Source organism: Podarcis muralis, chromosome 13, assembly GCF_964188315.1.
Source record: "Podarcis muralis chromosome 13, rPodMur119.hap1.1, whole genome shotgun sequence".
In the NCBI taxonomy this organism is placed as follows: Eukaryota; Metazoa; Chordata; class Lepidosauria; order Squamata; family Lacertidae; genus Podarcis; species Podarcis muralis.
Window position 1 is genome coordinate 19,555,157 of NC_135667.1, and position 27,710 is coordinate 19,582,866.

Below are 27,710 nucleotides of genomic sequence, written 5' to 3' on the forward strand. Positions count from 1 at the left end.
ACCAAGAAGATGGCTGTTAGCTTGTTTTAATTTGAAATTTGGTAAAGTTACTGGGATGGCTGTCTCAAGAGTTCCATTCCTCTTTTATTGGTCTCTCACAAAAAGGTACAGTTGCTGAATCTAACCTTGCATGCCTGACCTGATTTGGTTTCTCAAGGTTTGGCACAGCTACTAAAGGTATAGAGCCAGTTATTCCTTAATCTTGCAGCACTGTCTGGTTCTTGCTACTCTATTCCTGAGCATGACAAGCTGAAGTGTGTTTCCATACCCTGAGGGTGGGATTGTTTTTCCATTTTTCAGCACGAGCGAATGCAGGATTAAATGGACTGCTTCAGGGAGATTTTAAAACCAGAAAACAAATGCAGAAAAGGACTGAATTGCTTCCCTGTATTCGTTACGAACTTTCAATGTTTGTGTGCGGAGGGGGGGGGGGGGATAAGCCCTTCCTCCCATCACTTCCCATTGCAGTATGTCATAATCTAAACAAGGTAGATAGTGGGTTGGATCCAGACTGCTAGTTGCAGCTGGATCCCATTGAGGTCAGTAGGAACCAAATTACACATGGCTAATTTTTTCAGATTGATTCAAAAGGGACCTAAGTATGACTTGCTTTAGTTGGGATACACCCCCATAATAAAGCAGTAGTCAAAGTAAGAGCACAGGTTTACAAGTCCATAATAATGTTAGCCAATGCACCGTCTCACATATATTTCAGGCTACTGATTTGCCATGAACTATAAAAATGTTGGTTGCAAGGAAAAAGTATAGGTATATAAGGAGAATTCCTGGACTCCAAGATCCAGGTTTGGAGTAGGTACTTTTTGGTGAAAGAACCCCAGCTGAGATTTAAAATCACAAAATATGCAGCAGCAAAGCATGGAAATATAGCCTGTTAGACCTTTAAAATATGATCTTGTGTGTTCCAAAACTTCCTTCTTCCCCAGCATAGAAAAAGACCACACATTTGATAAGTTAAAAATTGTTTACTTACAAATTCTCTAAAGGACAGATTAATGTGCTTCTCCATACAGCATTCAGAAAAATTACACTTACCGTAAAGCTTGATTTCATTCCAAAGTGGTTAAAGTTCCTTAATTATTGGTATAGTAACTCAAAAGTGGTTTGTGAGAGCCATGCGGTCTGAACTGGAACAACCAGCTCAGACCTCATATGCTGAGTTCATCAGTTGGACTGAAGGGGAGCAAAGGCTTGATTACTTAGTTCCTCCCAAGGTGAGCTAAGCCTGACAGGCCAGCTTACTCTATGGTCAATCCCTTCATGCATGAATTAGACTTAAGCATGTTGGTTATATAGGGCTGTGCTATCTCTGGTATTGGAAGACATTTCTCTGCTGCCAGTCTTAGTAGATAGTAGTGGGCTGGAAGACATTGCTATAAAGGTAAAGGTACCCCTGCCCATACGGGCCAGTCTTGACAGACTCTAGGGTTGTGCGCCCATCTCACTCTATAGGCCGGGGGCCAGCGCTGTCCGCAGACACTTCCGGGTCACGTGGCCAGCGTGACAAGCTGCATCTGGCGAGCCAGCGCAGCACACGGAACGCCGTTTACCTTCCCGCCAGTAAGCAGTCCCTATTTATCTACTTGCACCCGGGGGTGCTTTCGAACTGCTAGGTTGGCAGGCGCTGGGACCGAGCAGCGGGAGCGCACCCCGCCGCGGGGATTCGAACCGCCGACCTTTCGATCGGCAAGTCCTAGGCACTGAGGCTTTAACCCACAGCGCCACCCGCGTCCCACGACATTGCTATATATCCTTATATATCCCAGCATAGTTCTGAATTGCTTATTGGCTTTTGCTTTGTCCTCTCAGCATTCAGCTATGGTTCAGCTTCCTTAACTATAGTTTGTCAAGATGTCTGAATTCAGTAAGAAGCGTGGATCATGCACACCTAATTCCTATTCTTAATAGCTGGCTTCTGATATTGGGATTTCTCAGGTGTAATGACTGAATGGCCACATCATTCCATATGAGCTTTGCATTTACATGGTCCCCTTTTGCCTTCACTGCCACCCACCATATGTGTGGGTTCTTTCCCCGACTACTTGGTTCATGCAGATGGTAGCTTGCAAAACATTTCCACTGAATGGGCAAACTATGGTTCACTTTTCCCCTTCAGACCACAAATATGAACCAGGATTTTGTGGTGAGTGGGGAGAATCAGAATGTGTGAGGAGGACAGGATAAAGGAGGCATCTGGCCCCAAGGCTGAGAACTGGTAGCTAAACTGACTTTGTTTCTACCTCTGAACCATCCCAGTGTGAGAAACAAGCTGGTAGGAACAGGGTTTAAGCATGTCTTCTCCTTGCTTCTGGCTCAATTCAGACATGGTGCCAAATCAGAGTGCATAAGGGGAGGAAGCAGTTTACAATCCTAAGGACGGCCAAGCCGTGGCTTGGTGTTACATGAGAACTGGCTCATTGTTGTCTTAAAAAACACACACACAACCCTGACTTTTGTACCTGATCAAGTTCTCCTGCAAATAATCCCAGCTGTGTCCTCTCCTGCTGGGAATTTTCTGGACAGACCATCCCTTTGTTTCCAGAGGTCCATCTAAGACAGTAATATATTTGGCCAGTAAAGACAAATATGCAAGTCTAAGATAACCCAGAAAAGTGCAGGTTTTTTTCTTAAAGCAAAATCTTTTCTCTGGCCGATTTCTTTCTTCTATTCATGCTGCTGCAGAGGTCTTCCTTGCTACACTTGTGTGTGTGTTTAAGAATAGTGGAAGAAAACTGCCCCCAGTCTTCCAGATTTTTGTTCTCCTTCCCTCATTTGCCACAGCTGAGAGGAAGACGAGAGAACCTCCCCACCAACCTGAACTTCTAAACGCAGGACCTTAAATGCTGCTCACAAGTAGCAAAGTCTTTTTCATGCCTTGTTAAACAGGTACTGTGTTAATTGGATTACAAATTGACTGACCTTATTGGAGGAATGGGCCTATAAATGTGCAAGCAGCATAGCCATCAACGTTTCCTGATTTTTAATGGATATTCCCTTATTCCAAATAGGATTCCTCGCAAGAAAAGGGAAAAGTTGACAGCTATGGCAAGCAGCCAAAGTAAGAGGGGGAAATCATTAAGATGTAAGAATATTTTCAGCCTGGAGATATAAAGGAAGGTAGATTGGAAGGAGCCATGCCATCTTTAATAACATCTTTGCAGAACCTATTAGAGGAGGCAATGCAACATTAGCAGAGCTTGGAGATACCTAGCAAGTTTTCAAAGTTAAAAAGTCAATTTGGGTCAAGGTTGATGGTTCCGTGGGTAGACCCAATTATGTTAGTACTTTACTAGTACCCTAGTACCCTAGTAAAGTAGCAAAAGTGATTCTGCAACAGGTGTCCGGGGGTGGGGAAGTTTTCTCTCTCATAATCGCTTGAGACCTGAATTGCATAAAATGTAGCTTAATCTTTTGCTCTTCTGTTAAGCACATGCTTTTAATCTTCTCTCTTGGCTTGGCTCAGAGGAGATTTCTCTTGCAAATCACTAGGGATTTTCCAAAATAGTTAAATCTTTTTTCTTTCTTTCTTTCTTTTGCACAAAGATGCGGGGTTTTGTTTGTGTTTTTTACTTTTTATTCAGTTTTCAAGCAAGTCTGATGAAGAGAGGAATTAAGAGGGCAAATCTCCTGTTTGTTAAATTACAACAAGGCTGACGTACAAGCTGCTTTCCCCTTGTGCTTAGGGGAGCCTCTTTGCCATTTCCCTGAGCGAGTGGAGTCAGGCTGCGCCTTCTGGAGCTATTGCATGACAGATAGTGGGAGATTCCCTTTCATTCAAGGCCCTGAGCAATTGCATTAAAGGCCCTTCTCAAACTGCCTGATTAGGCACCGCTGGAGCAAAGAGCTGCTTGGCAACATAAAGAGCACTGTTGAATCAGACCAAAGGCCTAACTTGTTCCAGCCTCCTGGGTGTCATGGTTTGTGTATGTGCATCTCCCCCGCCTTTGATAATAATAAGAAAGAAAATAGCTAATGTATCGAAGCCTGGGGTCCTAAAAACTCGATGCTGGTGCCTAGTTATTGAAAATACTTGCATGTGGTGCGTGCCTCCCACTTGAGACAGGGCTAGTTTCTTCAAATTCAGTGCTGAATGCCAAGAACCTGAAATGATTCCCCCCCCTCCTCCATTCTTGACTTCCACTCTAAACAGGATTGGGAAAATTCCAGGTGCTTACATGTTGGGACAGATGCTTAAAATATGCGGCAGGGCTTGCCCACCCATGCCCTTCACAGCCAGCCTTGCTATATGGACAACAGGCATATAGTTAAGCTGAGGGCTACGCTTCACAAATGCGTATGGCAGTTGTGAGGGGGATGCGCCTGCTTTGGTTGGTGCAGGTCCCTTAAAATGTTTGACATCAGTGGCCTAATCCAGGGGGTCAGCAAGGTTTACCTCACCTGGGCCGGTTCACTCCAGTGGAGATCCCTCTGTGGGCTACATTGCGCAAGCATATGCGCCTGCGATTTCTGGTGCTGCAGAAGCGAGTAACAGCGCTGCGCCGGTTTAGTGGAGCACGTGGGGACTCGCCAAGCAGGCGGCTCGGCTCGGGGGCCTGTTAAACGACCTCCGTGAGCCGCTTGTGGCCCATGGGCCTTAGGTTGCAGACCCCTGGCCTAATCCTTTCCTGGTGTCTCGGTCCGGTTCATGGGCAATCAAAGTACCGGCAGGGGATGTCAGGACCGGGGGCAAGATGGTGGGGTGGGAGCAGGAATGGGGGTCCAGGAGTCAAGAAGCCAGGGGTCCGAGGATCAAGAAGCAAGGCAAGGAACGTGTTGCTGTGGCAAAGAGCCAAAGGGAAAATGCTGTCCTTCTATCCCTTCCTGGCTCTTGCCACCAGGTGTTGTGAATTACTAATCGGCCTCACCTGTATGGCCGCGCCTTGCCTCTTCAGAACAAACTTAAGAAGGCCCCGGTCCTGCAAAGTCCTATTTGTCTCAGGGCCTGGCTCCTGCATGCACACCTGACACCTGGGCTAAAGGTGGCATTTGTCAAAGAATGGCTGGGATCTGATAGGTTTGAATAAGAAGTGCTAAAGTTCTGTCAGCTCTAGCACTCTCTTAGCTGGTAAGCTCACAAGCAAGGCAAGGTGGTATCCCTTGTGGGGGTTTGTCCTCCTCAGACACTGTGAGAAGTAGGAATTTGCTTTTTTGAAGAAGAGAGCTGGAACCAGAGACTGGGTCTTGTTTGAAATGCCACATGCTGTACAGCGCTGTGACTTGAATGTAACTGATAACACAAATGGTGTGGAGCGAACCATGGGGACTGAACTCTGGTTTAATGGTTGGTGGGTTGCTTTGGGAACTTAATTGAGTCTTGTGTTATTGTGTCTTGTGTATATTTATAAAAACATCTAAAATCTCCCAAGTGTTTTTATATTCTGTTGGAGATTGTGTGCATATATGCGCACAATCTGCCTTGGAATTCTGATACAAGGGGTTACATAAATGTGTTAAACAAATAACCAACCTACCTCACATGCTTGTTGCAAGGGTAAATGAGTTGTGGGTAGTTAAGTCAATTCACAGACTTTTTTGTGACCTCCTTCTGAGCCTAGGTTTTGTAAAATAAAGTGCTGAACTTCACAACGCCTGCCTCCACCTTTCTCTTCTCTTTGCCCCCTCCCTCTCCACCCATGTGTGTTGGCAGCTTGTGCTGAACACCAGTCTCTCTGAGTTGATCTGAGGACTGCGGTCAGAGCCAGGCTGCCTGTGCTGCTATATTGCAAAAGCCTTGTGTCAAGGTTGCTTGGAAACCGACTGAAAACTTTTGGCCTTTGCAGTTGTGGTGGCAACAGGGTTGAAAAGGGAAGCGGGGCGTCTCCAAGTTACTATTTGTTTCTCTCTGGTTTTTCCCCTCCCTCGCTGATGATACAGAGAATCTTTTTGCCGCTTTGGATTGCAGCTGTAGTTAGGGAAACCTGCAAAACATGCACGAGAAACGATGGCACGGAAGATAGTGTCATTTGTGCGCTCATGAGATCATTACTGCTGTTCTTGTATGTTAGTTACTTCACAATATGACTACTACCCTTTTGGCTTTTGCTTGTGGTTAGTAATCCATATTTGGCCGAAAGCATGTATTGAAAAGGGGTGGTGAAACCAGCCCATCTGCTTCTCTTCAGTCACTCTGTCATGCTCCCAGTCATCATGGGTTTGAAGCAGAAATTCTCCAACTACAGGACAGGTTGAAGTTCCAGTCAGAGCTAGGATGTTGAGGAAGGTAGTGCCTTCCTCCTTATCAGTCAAGACCTTGGTAGATTTGTGGCACCTGTAAAATCCCGTGATGGCTGGTTAAGAATGGGTTTCAGAAAGAGTTTCTGCTTTCTTCATCAGACTCCAGAAAGAGTCTGAGAGAGCCTGTTATATTTTTCTTCCACTGCCAGCAAAGAGCTAGCTACCCCAATCTACTGATTTCTGCATGTTCACTTGTAGAGCATACCCAAAGCAAAAACAATAAGGAATGCAGCAGATGCAAGAGACCAGTTTGTTAGTCCTAGTATAAATTCTGATTCAATTAGTCTTCAACGGGAGATTGAAAAAATAAAAGGAATACCTCTTATTTCTTGGAGCTTCTGAGGTGTTAGGCTCTCAGGAGCCACCAACTGGTCAGCTGTAGTTGGCAGTGGCGTAGCGTGGGGGGTGCCAGGGGTGCCGGGCGCAACATCTGGGGGGGGCGAGTCCAGAGGGCCCAGCCGCGTCGTGCCCTCGGCCCGCCCCTATTGTGAGAGGCTCAGCGCGGAAGTGTTAGCAAAGTTTCAGAGGGGGGAGCGAGTGGGGGGGGACGCGGGGAGGGGGTCCCCGCTTCTCCGGCCGTCTTGCAGAAGCGGCCACCGCCCGGCGGCTCTGCCTTTGCTCGCAGGCCTGCCTGGGGGCTCCCTCGGCTCCAGCGCTGAGCTGGTGGCCCCGATCCCGGGACCAAAGAGGCGTCGCGGGAGCGGCTAGGCCTGCGCCAGGGCCCTGACCCGACAGCTTCTCCGGCTCCCCAAGCCGAGGACAGCTTCGGCTGTGAAGCTGCGCCTTCTGGGCTGGCCCCTTCTCGGCTTATCACGCTGGGCCTCGCCTCTCCAGCTCCCGGTATGTGTGCTCCGCGGTGGTCCCCACTCCTTCCAGACCCTTCCACCGCCCCCTGCCAAACTGGCTGTAGATACAAGAAGGGCAGCTGGGGTGGGCGATAGAGGACCCTGCCTCCCCCTGCGGGGCTCATCTCTGGCAATTGTCTTAAACTGCCGCAAGTGTCTCTGCTCAAGGAGCCCCCTGAGTTTTGGCATTGTCTCTCTGCACCCCACCCCACCCCGCCTCTCTCCAGGAGCTTTATGGAGCCGCCTGGATCGGGTCTGCTTTGGAGGAGGGGAGCCTTCCTTGACCAGCATGTGGGGCGCCCTTTGCAGCCTTTCCCTCTGGAGAGATAGTCACGCTCCCTCTAGCGCAGTTCCTAATCGCCAGTCGCCCTTCTGTGGCGAGGATTCTTCCGAGCCGGGTTCTTCCGGGGCCCTCCGGCTGCTTCTCTTTCGGGCGGCGGTGACCCTCCAGCTAAATACCCCTCGGGGGGTTGTGGCAGCCTTGCTTATTGTTCTTGGGACTCTGGTTTTACCTCGCCGCACAATTGCAGCGCCTTCACCAGCAGTGGCGTAGCGTGGGGGGTGCAGGGGGGCCCGGCCGTAACATCTGGGGGTTAGGGGGCGCAAATCCACAGGTTAGGGGGCGCAAATTACTTGCCTTGCCCCGGGTGCTGACAACCCACGCTACGCCACTGGTAGTTGGACTCAGAAGATCATTGGCTCTTTTTAGAGCTGGTCCGCTAAGAAATGGCAATAGGCATGAGTTATTTCTTTTTCTTTGGGTCTCCTGGTGAACAGTGAATTGCCTGACATATTTACAGTATTATGCTACTTGCATGAATACATTTGTCACATTCACCTGTAGAAGAGATGATTTCCTGGGGGAGGGAAGTTTGCATAAATTTAGAAGGGGTGTCCAGAAAGCTCATAGTTAAGGAATAGTTAGTCTGCTCTGAATGACCAACACCAGCCACACTCAAGTTCTTCCCCCTTGTTTTGTTATTTTGCTAATTGTTTTCCAGATCACCACCCTTCCCACCAGACTTGGCCTTACTGGACACTTAGCATCTTAGCTGGGAAATGCTCAGGTTACACCTCCCTCTGCATCTGCTATTCCTTTTTTGCTTCTCACTGGCACACCCACAGTCACACAAAGCTCCAGCTCAATTTGTGGCCTCAATGGAGTCCTCTACATTCCTCCATTCCTGCTCGGCTTGCCTTTAATGAATTCTGTTGGATGGCTTATCAGCTCTTCGATCTTGGCCGTTTTGCTTTACCTTCCTCTGAACTCATTTCTATTCGTACTTATTTCAACATCTGCTTTTCCTTTTGTAGTGAGGTGTGCTAGTTTGAGCCAAATGTTCTCACCCCTAAATTGGCGGTGGCCAACATGGTGCCCCCCAGATGCTCCCACTATCCTTGGCAATTGGCCATGCTGACTTGAGCTGCTAGGAGTTGGACTCCCAAAAGCATGGATGGCACTACTACGCTGACATGCTCAACCTGGCTGAACCTCAGGATGTGCTGGCTCCACCCCAGTCCCCCTTCTTCCTGGTTTCTCTTGTATCTAGCACAAGTCAAGTCCACAGCCTTTATCACTGAGCCACCCAGTCTACCTTGTTCTGTTTATACCTGTCCCATTGATTTCCCCATGATGTCCTTATCCTCTCAGTTATTGCTGTTCCCTTCCTGGGAATAATGGCTGTCTCTGTGCCATTGAGTTTTCAGTTGGAAACAGTTTTATGCTAGGCTCTGATCCACACCTTTTGTGCAAGGATTGTTTCGAATTAAGAAGGTGCAGTTGCAGGGCTTTTTTCCCAGCAGGAACTTGCTGAAACTCAGGTGGGCACCATTGTCATTATAAGAGAAAAAGGGAGGTGTCCGTGGTGAGTTCCAGCACCACTTTTTCTAGAAAAATAGTACAGGACAGTTGTATGCATGATTACTTTAGGAGACTTGCACTTGCTAGCTTGTGATGCATGTGCTTATCTCCTATCCCGTTGTTGGTTGGTTTTCAATTGGCCCCTCTGTTCATTTTTCATCCTCCCCAGCAAGCCATGTTCTGGAAGTTTGACCTCCACACGACCTCTCATATTGACACCCTCTTGGAGCGTGGCAACGTGACCCTTTTTGAACTTCTGGATGAAGAGGATGTGCTACAGGAATGCAAGGTGGTCAACCGCAAGCTGGTGGACTTCCTGGTTCAGCCTGAGCACATGGAAGCACTGGTCACCTGCGTGACAGAGGAGCCCCCTGGGGACGTGGATGAGAGAGTACGCTACAAGTAAGTTGTTTTGGAAGGGGGAACTGGATGAAAATGGAGCTTCTCTTATTTGTTTGTTTGATATGTCCAGAACAAAGAAGAAATGTGCCATGTTCATTTTCCTCGTTTGGTTCTTTAGTAGTTCAGCTGCCTATGGGGGCAGGGTGGTAAAAAACTGCATGGTTGCTGCTTTTTAATTTTTTTTAAATGGGAAAAGTCAAGGCATCAGCTTTATTGAGACACCATGCTAAACTATAAATCCAAGTGATATCTGAATTGACAAACCATGATTTGCAGCAAGTTGGGAAACCATGATTGGAAACCATAGTTTCTGCTAACTGTGGTTTGGTGTGATTTAACAAACTGTAGTTACAAGTTGCTGCTCCATCTCCAAAGGCCATGGCATGTTGAGTTGTGAGCATATGGGAAATTGGAGCAGAGGAGCAGCTCTGAATGATGGGTTGCTTGTACATTCTGAAGCACAAACTATGGTTTGGCATTGGGTGGGCATATAATTCCAGGCTTCATAAACCATGGTTTCTCATGCCAGAAGCAAGCATTGGGCCTGGGCACTAGCTCTGGCTTGGAGTTCCTGCTTAGCGTTGAGCCACAGTTCCTGTTCTGAACATGAGGGAGAATTCTGTTTTAAAACAAATTGGGCTCTTTGCACTGAAGCTGACCTACAAGGCGACTGGCAAGCGAGGAGTGTGCAGACTTTATGTTTGTTCCTAGATTAATAAACCATTGCTTATAAAGCCTGGAATGTTGCCTCCAAGCTGGCCCAGTACCTTCACTAATAGCAATATAGTTGTTCTATATTTAGACCATCTTGGGAATGAATGAAACCTGGTTGCTGTCAGAAGAAAGCGTTATGCATCAACTGAAAGGAAACTTAATAACTTAAACTTGAAAAGTTCTCTAGTGTATTTGTGCATTAAGCCATAGATGTCACTGCATCATAAATCTTCTAGGGTTGTAGTCAACTAAGTCTTTGAGTAGGAGTTAGAGAGGGAGGGTAGGTAGGCCTGTTGATCTGATAACAAAGCTGTGCATATATTCCATGATTGCTGTACGAGCTCTGAATTTTGATGATGTGTGCAGAATTTGGTAGTTTGAAAACCTGCTTCAATTAAAAAAAAAAAAATGAAGCAGAATGAAAATAATATTGAAAGTACATGGTCAGTGCCTGCTAAAATTTCAGTAACCAAAGAAGGGAATTGACACCTTTTCAGTGATTGATGGGCCAAAGCCCTGTGTTCACCCTGGTCCTCTCTCTCTGACTTGAATAAATAGAATAAAGTATGTGGAATAAGGAAATCTTCCTGACCTCCTGACATATTGCATACAGATTGTAAGACCTGGCTTTTCATGGGGCTGAATTTGGGATTTTCTTGCTGTAGAACATTATTTTGCCCTAAACTAAAACACAAATATGGTAGGTATCTCTTGTTTTGGAGATACTGATAGATCTTGCCAGGCAGGTGAGCCAGCACAGCCACACAACGTTCACTCAAAAGGAAGAGGCTGGTGGAGATGATTATGCAGCAGGTCTGGTTGTGTATTTGCTTTTTTAAAAGTCTCTCTCTTATAGGTATCCAAGTGTGTCCTGTGAGATCCTGACATCAGACGTCACCCAGATAAACGACGCATTGGGGGAGGACGAGTCTCTCTTGCGGCGCCTCTACGGCTTCCTGCAGACTGGCGGTATCCTCAACCCGCTGCTGGCTAGCTTCTTCAGCAAGGTCATGGGGATCCTTATCAACCGCAAGACTGATCAGGTATCTTTGCACGTGCTCATCTCAGTTGGGCGCTATGCCAGTTTTAACTCTTCCATGTTTTTAAAAGATTGCTAATACTACTGCCTTAAATTTGCAGTGTGAATTTTTAAATGATGCTCTAGCAAAAGGCAGCCTTTAAATATTTTGATTAAATGTCCCTGTCCCCTAAATGGCTTCATGTGGCTCAGGGAACTTACTCCTGAGAATGCTCATTAGGTCCTCCCGAACAACTTACAGAAGCCCTAGCAAGTGAGCTCATTAGGTAAATATTTAGGTGGTAAATATTTTCTAACTGCTACATCCTCATGTGGCAACACTTGATGTAGTCCACATGGGGGAGCCTATTGACTCTCAAGCATTTATTCGGAATCCCTGATGTGCTAAATACTAGCTGTCGCCATACAAAGATGCACCCTGAATTAGTATTGACCATGTGAAAACGATTCCACAAAATAATCTCATGGTGACTTGAAGCATGTCAGAAATAAGTATCAATATTGGGCTTTTCAAGCTAGTGAATTTCGAGATGCATCTGGTTGATCAGCTTGTGAAATAGGATCCTGGACTGCATGGGCCTTCAGTCTGATTCAGCTGGGCTGCTCCTTTGTTCTTAATAGTTCTGGTATACATTCATTAAAAGCCATTTATATACTCTATGCTGCCTTCCTCAGAGAATCTCAGGGTAGCATACATGGTGTGTGTTCCTTTCTATCTTCATGGCCTTCTCGTGATTTATGTTGGGTGAGTTACTATCCCATGGTCACCCACCAAGTTCTGTAGCCAAGCAAGTTTTTTTTTAATCCTTATGATGCCAAAAGTATGTGCTCAGATTGTTTTATTTTTAAAAAATAAACAGACTTGACCTTCCTTTCTCTTTCTGAAGAAACTCAAATTGGCTGACAGTATTTCTGTATTTATTGTTTTTGTATCTTGCTCTTCTTACAAGGAGTTTAAGATTGCACATGTACTTTTTCTGTCTTCCCCTCCCCCCATTTGTTCTCAATACAACCCTGTAAGTTAAGTCAGGCTGACAGTGAGTGACCCAAGATCCTCTAGTGAGCTTTACTGCTGAGTGGGAACTTGAACTCCCTCCCCAGTCCTAGTCAGACGCTTTGACCCAGGAACAGCCTAACTCAGGGATAGCTAATAACCATGCCATCCAGCAACACCTGGACTACAACTCCCATCATCTTTGACTGTCTGGCTTTGTTGACTGGGGCTGATAGGAGTTGTAGTCTAACAAAATCTGGAATGCACCATGTTGCCTACCCCTACTCTAACCGTTGTACCACGACAATCTTGCAAAAATTCAAAACCTAATGATGAGACAGATGTCCAATACGGCCTTTACCTATTTAAGGAACTTGAACCCAATTGTAGACTGGCTCATAAGAAATGTATACCATAGCTCCTTTCTGTTCCAAGGTTTGATTCCAGTGTCACCACAACACTGTGCAAGCTTACTTGAGATGACTCTCCTTTCCTTTCCTTTCCTTCACGTCTCATCCCTTCCACCCCACTCACTTGCTCTGCTGTCTTCCAGATAGTTGCCTTCCTGCGCAAGAAGGACGATTTTGTCAACCTGCTGCTATGCCACATCGGTACCTCGGCCATCATGGACCTCCTGTTGCGGCTCCTCACCTGTGTGGAGCAGCCACAGCTCAGACAAGATGTGTTCAATGTAAGGGTCCTCCTGCAGGCACTCCTAACTGTCTCACCTTCCTTCCTCTTTCTTGAAATGGCAAGCAGCACAATTTCACATTCAGTCCTCAATTGTTGTGTTTGAACCTTTCATCATTCACAGAATGAAAGGTTTTGGAAACATATTTGCCCTATTCACTGGAACAATCAGAAGGGAAAGATCTGCAGTTCAGTAGGCTTAGCTAGAGAATATCTTCATTATTTCCCCAAGTGCCCCTGATGTGAATCTTAGAAATGCTGGTGTTTGTGGCGCATTCAGTTTATTGTTCTTGTAGGTTCTAGTTTGCTTATCTGGAGAAGCAGTGTAAGAGAAACAGCAGAATCAGCTACCCAAATAGAGGTTTGCCCTTTTTTGTTGAAAGGTAATAAAGCAAATTTAGTCCATGTTTCCTTATTGAACAACCAGCCATCTGTTCTGGAATTCAAGGTGCCACCCTTCAAAATGAATCCCTGCTCTATACCTCTGCACTGACCTCTGGTGTTCTCATAGCGGCTATGTGGATACATACCTGATTTCAGAATACTCCTCTTCTGTAGAATAGCCAACCCTAAGTTGGGAAGCTTGTCTCTCACAGCATCCTCATTTGAAGGTCTTGTGTTTTGAGGGCTTCCAAAGTCCAAATTGCATGGCATTTACCAATAAGATTCCAAGGATACTGGTAGAACCTTTAGAGAAACAATGGGGCACAGAGATCAGCACTGTAAGATAAAATTGAATGCATATGAGTGCAGTCTTCTGTCCCTGGGAGGTTTTGGTTGGTAACTGGAACAGGAGTGAAATATACTTGCTTAACCTTTCCATCCATGTTCATTTCACCCCCTCCCCTCAATCAAAAGTGGCTTAATGAGGAGAAGATTGTGCAGAGGCTCATTGGGATGATCGACCCTTCAAAAGATGACAATGTAAGTATTAAATGTGTCCTGGGGCTCTTCTGCCCTCCATTAGAAAGGATGTATGCTTTTGTGTGGGGTAGGTGGGTGGTCAGGGCTTTGAACTTCTTTCTCTTAGCTGATCGCAGTAGGAGCCAAACATGCTAGACTGCCTGTGGTGGAATTAAACAGGTGTATTTCATGCAGCCTAATCCCATGCATATTTCCTCCCATTGCATTCAATGGGATTTTTCTCCCAAACAAATGTGTCTAAGATTGCAGCCTTAGTGTCTTGCGTTGTGATGATGATTATTTCAAAGTCGAGCTTAGTGAAACCAACCCCGACTGGCATTCAGAATCAAGCAGACCAGTGCCACTTACGCATGCCTTGGTCGTATCGTATTCTAAACATGGTATCTGGAGATTTTATAGCATTTAAGCTATTAAAGAAGGAGCATGATGCCATCCTCTGTGAGGATTCAGGAGCAGTCTGTCCAGTTGTGCAGAAAGGTGAAGCATCCCTTCTGCAGATGGGAGAAGGATGGTCTGCAATCATGCTATAAACCTTCAAATGTCCTTTTGCTATGTAAATAAACTGCTCAGAAACATAAGCTGGTCCATAATACAGTAGCAAGGTGACTAACGTGAGCCTTCCACAGTTTGTTTTTTTTTAAAAAAAAAAAATCTAAATTCTATTTGGAAGCACACTGGGAAATAAGGTACAAGCTTTGGCCTATAATGCCATAAACAGCTTGGCACCAGATTATCTGTAGAATGTGCTCATTAGATTTAGCTTATAGTGGGAGGGCCCCTCCATCAGAGCTTAGACAGGTATCAACAAAGATGCAGAGTCTTTTCCGTGCTGGCACCCTATCTTTGGAGTGCTCTTCCCAGAAAGGTTCATTTGGCTCCTATACGCTTCACTTTTCGGTGCCAGGCAAGAACTATTTTATTCTCTCAAGACCTTCCTGCTGATCACAGTTCCTTGCTAGGCTTGCTCTTTGTTTTGAGGTGTCTGGTTTTGATTAGGTTTCTGTTGTTTGCTGTCCTTAATACATTTGCCTTGTGGTTTATATTGTGAGCTGTATTGGAACTGTAAGGCGGGATAGGAAATGTTTTCAGCAAATAAAATTACTGAAGTTTGAGCACCTTCCAATGATTATCCTCAGATTGCAAGTAAGACAAGGTGGCATGTAACCCTGGGCTTTAAGGCGATGGAGGGCAGCTAAATAGACTGCATACCTGTCTTTAGTTTCAAGGGTAATCCTTCAGGAGGACAGCATCCAAAGGGAAAGTGTGAACGGTTAAATATGGGGTTGTATCCAATTAGGGTGTACTCAGTGTAAACCAACTGATGTTAATGAACCTTAGTTAGTCAGGTTTAATGGGTCTACTCTGAGTAGGTCGAGCATTTGATACAACTCATAGTCTCCAAGTGTGTCAAAGTATTGCTTCCTCTAGAGCAGGTCTTAATTCGTTTTCTCTCCTTATCCCTGCTACACAGCAGCATTCCAATGCTTCACAGTCCTTGTGTGACATTATCCGGCTGAGCCGTGAGCAGATGATCCCAATCCAGGACAGTCCTGAGCCCGACCAGCTACTGGCTACACTGGAGAAGTGAGTACCAAGCCAGTAGCAGCACTGGCAGTAGGGAATAAGAGAGACCCTTAGGCCAGGCATAAGGGTTGTCTCAACTAACGCTGATAAAAATTTAGAAAAGGGGGGGGGGAATGTAATTCTCATCTGCTTGTCAAGATCCTTCTGATATTGAATTCCCGACTGCATTTCCAGTTAGAAATGTTTTTTATATTTATTTTGGTGGGCATGTGGACTGAAACTAACCCACTTGGAGTAAAACCTTTGTATTTCGGAGGTTTTTAATTTTTGAGGTTGGTTTTATTATTTAGATTTTGTATAATGTGTATTTTTATCTTTGGAAACCACTTTGACGCCTAGATGGTGAAAAGTGGGGTGTAGTTTTTTTTAAATAAAAAATAATAATTAATGGAATGTTGTTAAATTTATTCAGCAAGACTATTACAGTCAGCATTCAATAATTTACCAGCCTTGCTTCTAGACCCTGCTTGCTATACAGCAATGCCTCACCTGGTGCTGAGGTGCAGCAGTCTCCGCTTATCACAAACTGAGGGGCCCCTGCCTCTGACAAAGATGTGGCTGTAAATATCAGATGGGTCTCACCTCCCTCCAAGTTATTGTTAGTTGCTATTACATCTTTCTTTTTTATCATATACTTGTGCCGTTGCTAAGTTTTAAAAAAAGATGCAGAAGCAGCGTCTGAGAGTGTCAGGCCATTTTAATAACCAGTTTCAATTCTTGTTCGTGTCAAGGCAGGAGACGATTGAGCAGCTGCTAAGCAATATGCTGGATGGAGAACGGAGTGAGTCTGTCATTGTCAATGGGATCCAGGTCTTGCTGACCCTGTTGGAGCCGCGCAGACCCAGGTGTGTGGGGTGGGTCTTATACACGCACAGGCAGAGGTTGTAATGCAACATGTGCATCCTGTTTGCAGTACAGCAATGTTTTCCCCTTTAAAAACAAAAACACCTAAGCCCCTGAAGGTTGTGGTCAAAACAGATATGCCAGGTCTTTTAAAAAATCTCCAGTAAATCTGGATGCAGCTGTGTAGGGAGGTCAGGGCTTCAGGATCTGTCGCCTAGCTTTTGGCTTTGGAAATGATTTCCTGATCCTGTTGGCCATCGGGCTCCAGCATCCATATATTTCACTAAATGCGTTTTCCCTTTTGCTTCTCCCAAGTCTTAAAATAAACGCAACCTTTTCCCCCCAAGTAGTCCCAGCCCCCTCCAACAACATGAATCCAGGAAGCAAAATGGATTGCGCCAAAGGAGGAGAAAAGGATTCAAAGCTTAATGCACGACACCTGACTTGATTGGCATAATTTATTCAAACAGTTTGAATTTCCTTGGCATAGAATTGAGGTAGCTAAGGTTTGTCCTTTGCGGAAGCCCTTAGATCTGGATGTTGAGACATGCTGATTGCTCTTGTTCTTCCTTTGCAGGACAGAGCTGGGCGGCATGGGGGGCTTTTACTGCAACCTGGAGGGGCAGATGGAGATGACCGGGCCCAACTGTGAAGTGGCTTCAAGCCAAGCCAGTCTGGGCACTCTGCTTGCCATCAAACAGCGTCTCAGGGAGCTTCACCAGCTGCTGCTTGACCCACCAAAGGTTGGTTTGTGTGTGCACTTGCTTCGATGGCATGGAAACGCTGGGGGGATTCCAGCAGCATGCTTGGCCTTGAGGCCACTTCAAGAGTTAATAGTATTCTATGGGTGCAAAGGGTCCAAACCCCTCTGTCTGGTGTGGGATCCTCAAGACAGTGTCCTCAAACAGCCTCCCCCAACCTGATGCCCCCCAGATGGTTATGTACGAAAACTCCCATCAGCTCCAGCCAGCACAGCTGGGGGGTTTGCAACCCATGAAGGGCACCAGGTTGGGCTCATTATAGGCAAGGGGGCAGAATCTAAAAATTCCATGGTTATAGTTTATCCTGAATTTATCCTCTCTCGGTGGTTGGAGTCCCTTCTCTGGCACAGCCCAGCAGTGAGGTGGGAAGGGAATGTTGAGGTGTAATAGGCACTTGTGATGGACCTGGAATGTTCTCTCTTCTTGCCCTCTCCCTCTGGCAGAAAGAGTCCCTGCAGACGACGTGGGGGATCTTGGACCCTCCGTTGGGCAACACACGCCTGCACGTGGTGAAGCTGCTGGCCAGCTCATTGGGCACCAACAATGCAGCACTGCAGGATGAGATTATAGAGCTCGGGGCCCTTGACACAATGTTGGTGAGTAGCAGCACGGCACCCGTTGGCTGTTGCCTCAGACCCTGCTCTCCCAGGCTAATATATGCATATGTTTCTAGGAGCTTGAAAAGTTTGTTAGGCTCTTTTGTTTTTCAGGGGTGGGGAGGAAGAACAATACTTCTGGAAAGCTTGTTGTCTTTGCGGTATTTGTTTGACGGACAATACCAAGCCCTAGCATTAAAAAAAGAGACTTGTCCTGAAATGACCGTGTAAATAACAACAAAGTTGTATTTTAGAAAGAAGCTGCTGCAAAAAATTCTAGAGAGCTTGCCTAATTTAAGTATTCTGACTTAACAGATTCAAAGTCATAGTACAAGAAATAAAAACAAATCTGCCCATTTAATTGTGGGAGGGGGTTTCTTTTCTTACTGATGAAAATATTTTTAACTGATTTAATGTTGCTGGTGGTTTAACATTTTCAAGTTTACAACACTGTTTTTTTTGTGTGACAGTGGTATTTCAAAGAGTGGCCAATTCTTAATTTGGGTGAATGTAATCAGTTGTACAATTTAGACACTATAAAGTGCTGATTGACTATATTTATTTAATCATTCATTCATTCTCCTTCTCTCTCTTTCTGCCAGGACCTCTACTTCAAGTACACATATAACAACTTCTTGCACGCTCAGGTGGAGGCCTGCCTTAGCAATGTCTTCAGTTCCCATGCTGGGGATGAGACCATTGAGAACCACTCGGAGCCCCTCCCAGAGAACCCTGTCATCCAACATGTAGGTTTTAGTTGTGGGGTACCTATGGTTTCAAGCTCTTTGTATGGGTTGGGGCATGAATTGTTGAAGAAAGGAGCAGAAGGTTGTGATCCCATGTGCAAAGTGGGAGATGAGAATTGAGGATCAAAGCAGTTTTCAGGGCTAAGAAAACTACAGTGAGTAGAATAGGGTTGAAAGTGGTTGTCTGGGCTTAGTTGACAATCACTGGATTGCAACCCACCTTGGGAATGGACTAGTTGGGAGAGGCTCCCACTGTTTGGCATCCAGGATCTTCTGTCTGCAGTTTTCTTCAGTTTTAGCAGAAACCACCAACACTTGTCTAGATTTTACTGTACGCCAGTGAGGACCAGAAAGCTTTTAAACTGCAAGCTTGAAACCTTTTGGGTTCTTGTTAAGAAACTGGAATCCTTCTTAGTGAAATGTGGTGTTGCTGTTCCGGCATCCCTTATGTGATGAGCCCCTTTGTGCTCCTCCCTGCAGTTGCTGCAGAAGTGTCGCTTAATCCAAAGAATCTTGTCTGCCTGGGAAGAAAATGATCTATCACAGTGAGTACTGGGGTGTCTTGGTTGGATTTTCCTCTCCCCATCTTCCCTGGTCTTGAACCCTCTCCCCTGGAACAAACCCAGTGCCCTGGGCAGACCCAGACGTCAATGGCAATCTAAGATTCAGGAATACAGCATCTCCAAACCATGGCATTCAGCAATTTTAGGAGTGCATTATAATGTCACATAACACTGGGGTGGGCGGACCCACTCTTTCTGTGCCCCCTTTTTCCTGGAGTTCTTTCTGCTCATTCCCTAATGCAGCCTTCCTCAGCCTGGTACCCTCCAACCCCACACCCTATCAGCCCAAGCCAGCCTGGCCAGTGGTAAGGGGTGATGGGAATTGTAGTTCAAAATATCTGGTTCGGGTAGTCTGTCCTTCAAGGCTCTTTTGGCTCATAGTGTTTCATGAGGTGCTTGCTAGTGCCTTCCATTCCTTAAGGTCCTGACCTCCTGCTCAGGATACTTATACTCCTCCATGCACCTGGAATATTCCTGCTACTGCTTGTTTAAAGAAGTGTGTGTGTGTGTGTGTGTGTGTGTGTGTGTGTGTGTGTGCATGCTGCTGCAACTCCTTCCAACAACCTCTAGTCTTCTGTGGGAGTGTGCTGATATCAATCCATTCTACAGTTCAGGGCAATAGTCTGACTGTTCCTTCTGGTCATCCCTTATGCATAATCAAGCCAGTTTGTCCAGCATCAACTTACAAAGGCCATACAGATTCTAAAGCCTCCCATTCCTCTGTCATTCCACCTGTGCCTTTCATTTCCTAAGGGACATGGCCTGCAGGAACCCTGAGTCTCCATCCTCTCCCATCTTCTGTTGCAGGTCTGATGGGGGAAGACGCAAGGGCTACATGGGGCACCTTACCCGCATTGCCAATGCCTTAGCTCAAGCCTCAGAGAAGTGGCCCCACTCCACCCTTATCAAGCAGCTCTTGAAAGGTAATGGGTTTGGCAGCTCCAGGGGGGTCAGGGCCATGTGCCCTGCATAGGGTCTGCTCAAATGATTCTTGAAGGGCTTTGTTCCTGAAGCGTAAGCTCTTTGGCTCATGGAAGCATTCTGGGAATTCCACTCCTCGCCTTTTCCGGTGGGAGAAATAGGGGGCTCATCTCTGTGCTGGAATGCCACTGAGTCTGGGGTAGGATGTGCTGTTTATATAGGGAGTTTCCATCTGAGTAGGAGCTGGAGATCACTGCCTTTCTAGGTCTATTCTTCAGCCTTAAGAACCCAAGTTAAAGAAAACTGGATTTATATAATTCTGCAAATGTGCATACCATGGGTGTGTATTTGTTTAGGTTTGGAAATCTGCATTTATATTCATTGGAGACTGGGAAATTAGGGTTTTTGGGGGAGGCAGGGAGATTTTTATCCAAGGAGTTGAAGGCAGTGTATGTGGTGCCTGCCCCCAGCCCCATGTTATCCTTACAGCATCCCTGGGCGGTAGGTTAGACTGAGAGAGTGTGGCTGGTCTAAGTTCTGCCAACAAGCTTCATGGCTGAAAGGGAACTTGAACCTGAATCTCTGCAAATTAGAGTCCAGTGCTCAACACGCTACCTGATACTGTCTTCATGGCTCAGTAGTTGTAACAAAGTGCTTTTATCATTTTGGGCCCATAAGAGGCATTCGTATCAAAATCATGAAAAACTGATGGGCTCTCCTTTTTCTGTTGACACCACTTGATTGTGTCTGTATTGGGAAGATGGGAAGGGCAGATAGAAGGCCTGATGACTTGCTCTGTTATTTTTACCTCATGGAAGAATGTAAAATCCACCCCCCATAGTTCCTAGTATGCAATTGCTGATCTCATACCATCCATACTTATAAAAGAGGCTTGTGGCATTTTGAAGACTAAACAAATCTATCATGCCATAAGCTTTTCTGCATCAGAGTCCACTTCATCTGTTGCAGTATACATTTCTTCTAGACGGATATTTGGTCTGATCCTAGATGACTTTAAAAGGGAATTGTTAGACTGATCCATGAAGTAGAGCTCTGTCAATGGCTGCTAGCCATGGTAGCTTATATATAGAAACTTTATGTTCAAAGGCAGTAGCAGTTTGGGGGAGGGGGGCTTTCTGGAAAAACATCTCGTAAATCATTTCATAAACTGTTGCAGCCTTCTTCAATCTGATGCCCCCATCAGCCCCGGCCAGCACAACCTGACCCTATTATTTCAGGAGTGGGGTTGAGCTTCCATTTCAAAGACATGAAATCCTGTTCCTCTCCCCTTATACCTTCTCTTGGAACAGGAAGTAATGTTAAACAAAATTTCATGTGCTTGGAATGGATTCGGGCAGCTCACACATGGTGAATGAGCTTGACCTCACTCAGTGACAGCTACTGCTTTGCACACATTTGGAAGAGGTCAAGCCAACCTGTGGGGGAACATTCAAGTGAGCATCCTGAATAGAATTTGTCAAATGAAGTAAATGTAATTGGCTAAAGTAATGTTTAACTGCTTGCATAATTCCACTTGCTGTGAGCTTTCATAATGATTTATTAACTTATTGGATCCAGAGGGTGGTTTATTTTTATACTGCTTTTCATCCCCAATTCCCCCAAACTAGGGTAGCTTAGGTCCGCTGCTGATCTTGGTCTTGGTAAGAAGAGAGAAAGGGAACTGGTGGGTGACAGCTGGGGAAAGGGAATGGAGATTTCTTCTGGTTGATGGGAGGTGTTCCTTGACTCAAAGCTATCATTCATGTGTGGCCGCTCCCTCTTGTATTTTGCCATCTCCACTTGCTACCACAATGTGTATCATAAAGTAAGGTCCTTCTGCCATCTCACCCACCTGAGCTGACATGTTCCACTTTGCAGAGCTGCCTGAGGAGGAACAGGAGCAGTGGGAGAAGTTTGTCTCAGGGCCCTTGTCAGAGACTAACAAGAAGAACACTGTGGATCTTGTGAGTCCCCTCTATTTGTGTCTTACGCTCCAGCCACTCCTGATTATAAAATGGTTGGCAGGGTTCTGGAAAAGGTACTACAAGAGAATGGGAAAACGGTCCCCTTTCTTTCTGCATCCATCGGAGCGCTCTCTGTTACTGTCACATGCCACATGTACTAGGTCTTACCACTGCCATTGGAAAAATGAGCTTTGTGGCTCCAGAGTTAAGCACTTGGTTTTTGGTTAAATGGCTGCTTTTCCAGCTGGCCAGAGTCTGCCAAAATGCTTAGCTTGGCTGACGGCGGTGGAATTGATAGAACAACTACAACTCCCATCAGCCCTACGGCCAATGGTCAGAGATGATGGGAGTTGGTCCGTCAACATCTGGAGGGTCACAGGTTCCCCACCATTTCTGTGGGGAATAGTAGGTTCTATTAGCTGATTCTCTGGGGCTGGGCCACTCAATCCTTGTGTTTTATTATGTTTTATCCCCGTCGGAAGACTCACCTAATGGATTCCTTCATCTTCCTTTCCTTCAGGTTAACATGCACAATCTCCACTCGTCAAGTGATGATGATGAGAACGACCTCAAGGAGTTCAGCTTCCCTCAGGAGGCTGTCCTGCAGCAGGCAAGTGCGGCACCTTCCAGTTGTGCCCCCTTGTCTTGCCAGGGCTGGCACCACTCCCACCTGTGTGCTTGCTTAGAAACCTAGAACAATTTCCCCATCCCTAAGCAGGCGCAGGGTCTGAAATTCTTAGGCCTGCTTTGGTCGCTTCCCCTGCTTTTCTTCTTTCTTCTCCACAAACTTTAAATTGTATCCTGCCAGCCCCATTCCTCACCCCCTTCACCACCACTGTATGTGGATTCCTGGCATTCTGTTCTCCTAGTTGCCACTTTTCAGTACCTTTTTGTTGTCTTCATGAGTTGCTTTGTACACAGCTTTGTATCTCTTACCCAAAAAAGTGGGTTACAAAGCGATACAATATGAAACAGCTAAACGAAATGCTGGTCAGATGCCGCTTGTCATCAAGCAAATGATATTTGGGATGAGCTCCTTCCTGTAAGCTGAGTTCAAATAGGGTTCACTTGGCAGATTTGGATTAGGAGCTGTTCTGGGGGTGGGAATGACTATTGTATTCATGTGTTCTCATACAGCATTTAGGTAGATCCATTGGGCCTAGTAAGTTTCTCTTCCTCTCTCTTCCTATACCCTCCTCCCCCCCATATTTCCATTTGAACTGTAATTCACATTTACCCTCATTTCCTTTTCCTCCTCCACTTTATAGGCCTTTGTAGATTACCAGCTGCAGCAGATGACTTCGGCGTTCATTGACCACTTTGGCTTTAACGATGAGGAATTTGGCGAGCAAGAAGAGAACGTCAAGTTAGTGACATGGTTCACGGCCTCCCCTTTCCTCTCCCCTTTGACGTGCTTGTGTGTCATCGTCTTGTTTTTTACTTGCTCTGTGCTCTTTTGGCTGAGAATAAGCATAGCCTCCAGTGGGAACAATAGCACGCAGCATCAGGGGGGGGGGGGTTCTGCGTAGTTCCAGCAAGGAAGCATGCTTGTCCTGAGGGGCTCACAGTCAGAACTCTGGATGGGGTGACGTGTCCATAACCCCACATGGGATTGCACCTGCTTGGGCTGGCAGTGCGTGGAGACACCTGGCCTCATTTGTACTTGCCAACAAGAAGGAGATTATTCATTGGCCTGCCGCAAAATCTGGGGCCCATGTAATTTGCATGCACTTGCACACGGTACTTGGTGCTGGGCGTTTTGTCCTGGAGTAAGAAAGATGCACAACGTAGACCTGGGAAGGGACATGTGGTCTGTGGCCTCTTGTCCTGAAGTTCTGCCTATAGGAGATGTTAGAGCCTCATCCTGAGCAAGGGGCTGAGGTCCGTAAGCCAGTGTTGCTTGTCTTCTCTTGAGAAGGCAGGTGAAGGGCCCAGGAAGCAAGGGGAGACATTTCCAGCCTAGTCTTGAGCCTCCGTTCTTTTGATCATTGGGGGGGAAAATGGATCATGAAAAAGAGCCCTAGTGGGTCAGACCAAAGGCTGTTCTTGTCCAGCATCCTGCATCCCTTTCTGGCCATTGAGATGCTACCGAGAAGCCCACAAGCAGCGCAGGATAGGTTCCGTCAGCCATTTGGAATGGAAGGGTGACTAGGTTCTTGGGGAGGAAGAATGAGGTTTCTTCCAGACCCAGCTACCACCTGAGTCTCTGGCTCCAAACGTGCTTTGCTCAATTCACTAACTAGATCATCTTGCCTGGTGAGGAGGAAGGTGCCTTGGATTCCTGGGTCCTGTTACCATCTAAATATTTAATGTTCTCAGCAAAGATTGCCCAAGAGTTTGTCCTCTGCCTCCCCTCCCCCCCCTTTTGGCAACAGCTTCAGCATGAATCCCATCTTTCCAAAGGGCTGAAATAGCACAATGGAGGGAGTCTAGGGTGACATGGAGAATTCGCTCACCCCACCCCAGGGCAGTCTTTCTTTTCCCAGCCCCCCTGATTTCATGTGTCTGCCTCTCTCTCTCTTTCTCTCCCTCTCTCCCTCTCTCTGCCTATCTGCCCTGCAGTGCTCACTTCCGACAGCTGAAAAGGTAATGCCTAACACGCTGCTATGCTCCTCTCCAGCCACAGGCGGGGGTGTTGGGCTACATCCGTCCCCCGCATCTGTGCCATGCCACCTGCCTCTTCCCCGGTTAAGGGTGCACCACCCAAGCAGATCAGACTAGAAGTGAAAGCCCAGGTGTATTCTGCATGCACACATATTGAGCTTCCCTCTTGTATGTGTGTTTTAAAGTATAGCTTTGTGCCCTGAACCCTTTGGAAATAAGATGGACAGAACAACAAGGGCATGGAAGAAACACTGGTAGCTCGGTTGGTAGAGCGTGAGACTCCTAATCTCTAGGTCATGGGTTTGATCCCCACATTGTGCAAAAGGTTCCTAGGTTCTACAATTCTATGGCTGGTAGATGGCCTGGGTGGCTTCTCCTCTCCTGACAGCAACTCACAGGTGTTTTAGTTCTGGCTGCCGCTATGGCTGTCCCTGCCATTACGTAGATAATACCGGGAACAGAAAAGGGATCTGAAGCTAGTTCTTCTTATGGGAAGTGTTCAGAGGCAAAGCGCACGCTAGCTTGGGGACCCTGTCCAGGTGGGAGAGGCGGATCTGTGAAAATGCTCATGTGGGGAGAAGTCGCCTCTCTATATGAACTAAGATGTCCTTAGGCAATCTGCTGTCTCTGTCTCATGCCACCACCCCCAATCTCCAATCTCTTGAGGTAAGAGCAACTTAATTTGCATGGCCCCGCCTAGTGGAGCAAGTGGGAGGGGCAATCCCTTCTCCTACAAGAAAACAAAGCTTCGCGGTAGGTTCAGTGCTATGTTTTTTCCCAAACTAGGCCTTGGTCCTTTCCTGTGCCTACGCGCAGTCACGTTCCGACCTTCATCTCGGTCTTCTTGTTTTCTTCCAGCGCTCCCTTTGACAAGACGGCCAACATCACCTTCTCCTTGAATGCTGACGACGACAGCGTAAGAGCCGCTCCTCTAGAGCTTTACTCCTCTTTGCCTCCCCTCTGCACCCGGCCTGGGCTCTGATCCATCTATCTCCTCCACCCTTTTCTCACAGCCCAACTCCAACCTCTTCGACATCTGCTACAAAGAGCGCATCCAGCAGTTTGACGATGACGACGAGGCTGACGGTTCCGACGGGGAGGACATCTGGCAGGAGAAGGAGGCTGCTGTCTCTTCTGGTATGGCACAGCCTGCCACAGTCAGGTAGGAGACAATGCCCTGCCCAAATACCTCCTAGCGCTCCCCAAATTGGCTTTGGACTAAGGGTGCCGATTGGTTCCTTTCGCTCTTACTTTCCTCCTTCACACAGAAGAATTTTCCTTCATGTTCATCGTGATCACTTTGATTTTCATAAACTTCTTCCAAGCACACTTTATGCATTTAATATTTGTAAAAAATATTTACCGTATTTTTCGCACCATAGGATGCACTTTTTCCCTCCTAAAAAGCAAGGGAAAATGTGTGTGCGTCCTATGGAGCGAATGCAGGGGGGAGGCAGGCGGGGAAAGCCCCCAAGAGCCGCACACAAGCTTCGTGCGCTCTTGCGGGCTTTTCCCCAGGAGGGAGAAGGGACTGACTGGCTGCATCAGTCCCTTCTCCCACCTCCCAGAAAAGCCAGGAGAAGCCGCACAGCCCCTTTAAAGAGCTCACGGCTTCTGCGGGCTCTCCGGGAGGTGGGGGAAGCTGCAGCGGATTCCCTCCTCCCCGGCTCCCTTTGAAGCAGGAAAGTGGGAGGGGAGCAGCTTACACTTGTGTAAGCAGCTCCTCTCCCACTTTCCTGCTTCAAAGCAACTACGGAGGAGGGAAGGAAGGGGACCATGGATCCTCTGCTTGCGGCTGCAGAGGATTCCCTCCTCCTGGGCTCCCTTTGAAGCAGGAAAGTGGGAGGGGAGCAGCTTACACTCGTGTAAGCAGCTCCTCTCCCACTTTCCTGCTTCAAAGTGGAGGGAATCCACTGCAGTTGCGAGCAGAGGATCCATGGCTCCGCTTCCTTCCCTTGAAGCAGGGTGCGGGGGTGCAGGGGGGAAAGAGGGCAGGAAATAGATGCCGGGCAGGAAGACACAACCACACTTTGACCACTGGAAATTCCACCTCAGCCTCCCCAGATTTCCACTGAGACGGCTAGGCTAATCTCGATGGCCATAGGTCAGGCTCAGCATTATTAACTGGACTTAGATAAGCCATGGTTCCACTTCCTACCCTCCTCTGAGGCTCAATTTAAAGCAGCAAAGCGGACAGGAGCCTCCCGCTTTGCTGCTTTAAATAGTTTAGTGCAACATTTGATTCAGAATATTTTTGTGTGTGTTTTCCTCCTCTAAAAACTAGGTGCACCCTATGGTCAGGTGCGCCCTATGGTGCGAAAAATACGGTATATTCCACCTGGTACAATCTGCCTTAAGGTGGTGTACATGAATTTAAAGTGTGTTAAAACAATCAGAACAGTGAATAAGATGCAGCTGGTGAAGTGCAACATTGACTGACTCCCCAGCAGTAAATACCAGAGTACAGGCCTTTTTCTGTCCTCTAATTTTATTTATTCATTTATTGAATTTATATGCCGCCCTATACCCGGGGATCTCAGGGCAGTTCACAGAATAAAATCAAGATATAAAACCACAAAATGCATAATAAAAATTAAAAACAACAACCCAATAGCCCCCCCCCCAAAAAAACCACATTTTAAAAGGGCATAGGATGTCAATCAGATCAACCAAAGGCATGGTTAAAAAGGAACGTTTTTGCCTGGCCTAAAGGTGTATAAGGAAGGCCCTGGGGACAGCATTCCACAGACGGGGAGCCGCTGCAGAGAAGGCCCATCCTTGTCAATGAACTAATATCAATGAAGTCATATTTCTCCTGCTTTGACTCCTATAAAATTAGCTTTCATTGTCTTGTTACGTCCTGTGTAAAGTGCACTTTTCTCAGTTGTTGTCATCCTGTTCTTTCCCCTCCCTTTTTGTGTCCTGTCTCTTTAAATCAGCCTTCGGCCATGCTGGCTGGGACTGATGGGAGTTGTAGTCCCCAAACATCTAGGGGGCACCAGGTTGGTGAAGACTGCTTTAGTTGGACTCTTTAGACTTGCTGCGATAGGGCTTTCTGCTCATAGGGAAGAGGGCATCCTCTCCCACCCGCTTGCCTAGGCAGGACTTCTAGAAGCTGCTTTCTCTTTCTTTCGCAGGTCTGCTTTATTACCTAGTTTTAAGTTGTTCGGTCAAGGAATAAGGTGGCAACTTTGTGGCTTTCCTAAGCCCACAAGGGCTTCATTTCTACAAAGCCTTTTCTCCTTCTGCCAGGGCCTAGCTGGTTTCTAATTTGTAATTTGTACAGTACTCAGCACAGCCTAAATTGCTTAATAATTTATAGCGCTATTATTAGTAGTAATGAAATCCTGTACTGCGATGAATTGGTGTACAGTATCTGCCTCTCTCTTCTAAACGTACATGGCCAG

At 46.6% G+C, this 27,710-nt stretch overlaps 1 protein-coding gene across 11 annotated transcripts in view; it reads left to right on the forward strand.

Annotated features, from left to right (window-relative positions):
- PPP6R1 (protein phosphatase 6 regulatory subunit 1) overlaps nucleotides 1–27,710 on the forward strand; it is a 52,515-nt gene that overhangs the window by 13,994 nt on the left and 10,811 nt on the right. For 6 of the 11 annotated variants that reach the window (XM_028702046.2, XM_028702042.2, XM_028702044.2 and 3 more), the window contains exons 2-18: nucleotides 9,128–9,360; nucleotides 10,931–11,117; nucleotides 12,661–12,798; nucleotides 13,656–13,721; nucleotides 15,193–15,305; nucleotides 16,037–16,150; nucleotides 16,726–16,891; nucleotides 17,353–17,505; nucleotides 18,108–18,251; nucleotides 18,732–18,796; nucleotides 19,622–19,737; nucleotides 21,614–21,699; nucleotides 22,220–22,309; nucleotides 22,968–23,065; nucleotides 24,262–24,285; nucleotides 25,162–25,219; nucleotides 25,317–25,465. In XM_028702046.2, the coding sequence (XP_028557879.2) occupies nucleotides 9,134–9,360; nucleotides 10,931–11,117; nucleotides 12,661–12,798; nucleotides 13,656–13,721; nucleotides 15,193–15,305; nucleotides 16,037–16,150; nucleotides 16,726–16,891; nucleotides 17,353–17,505; nucleotides 18,108–18,251; nucleotides 18,732–18,796; nucleotides 19,622–19,737; nucleotides 21,614–21,699; nucleotides 22,220–22,309; nucleotides 22,968–23,065; nucleotides 24,262–24,285; nucleotides 25,162–25,219; nucleotides 25,317–25,465 (1,994 nt within the window). In that variant the 5' untranslated portion in view covers nucleotides 9,128–9,133. The remainder of the gene's footprint in view (nucleotides 1–9,127; nucleotides 9,361–10,930; nucleotides 11,118–12,660; nucleotides 12,799–13,655; nucleotides 13,722–15,192; nucleotides 15,306–16,036; nucleotides 16,151–16,725; nucleotides 16,892–17,352; nucleotides 17,506–18,107; nucleotides 18,252–18,731; nucleotides 18,797–19,621; nucleotides 19,738–21,613; nucleotides 21,700–22,219; nucleotides 22,310–22,967; nucleotides 23,066–24,261; nucleotides 24,286–25,161; nucleotides 25,220–25,316; nucleotides 25,466–27,710) is intronic. The other 5 variants (XM_028702043.2, XM_028702047.2, XM_077917092.1 and 2 more) reach the window with 2 other exon arrangements.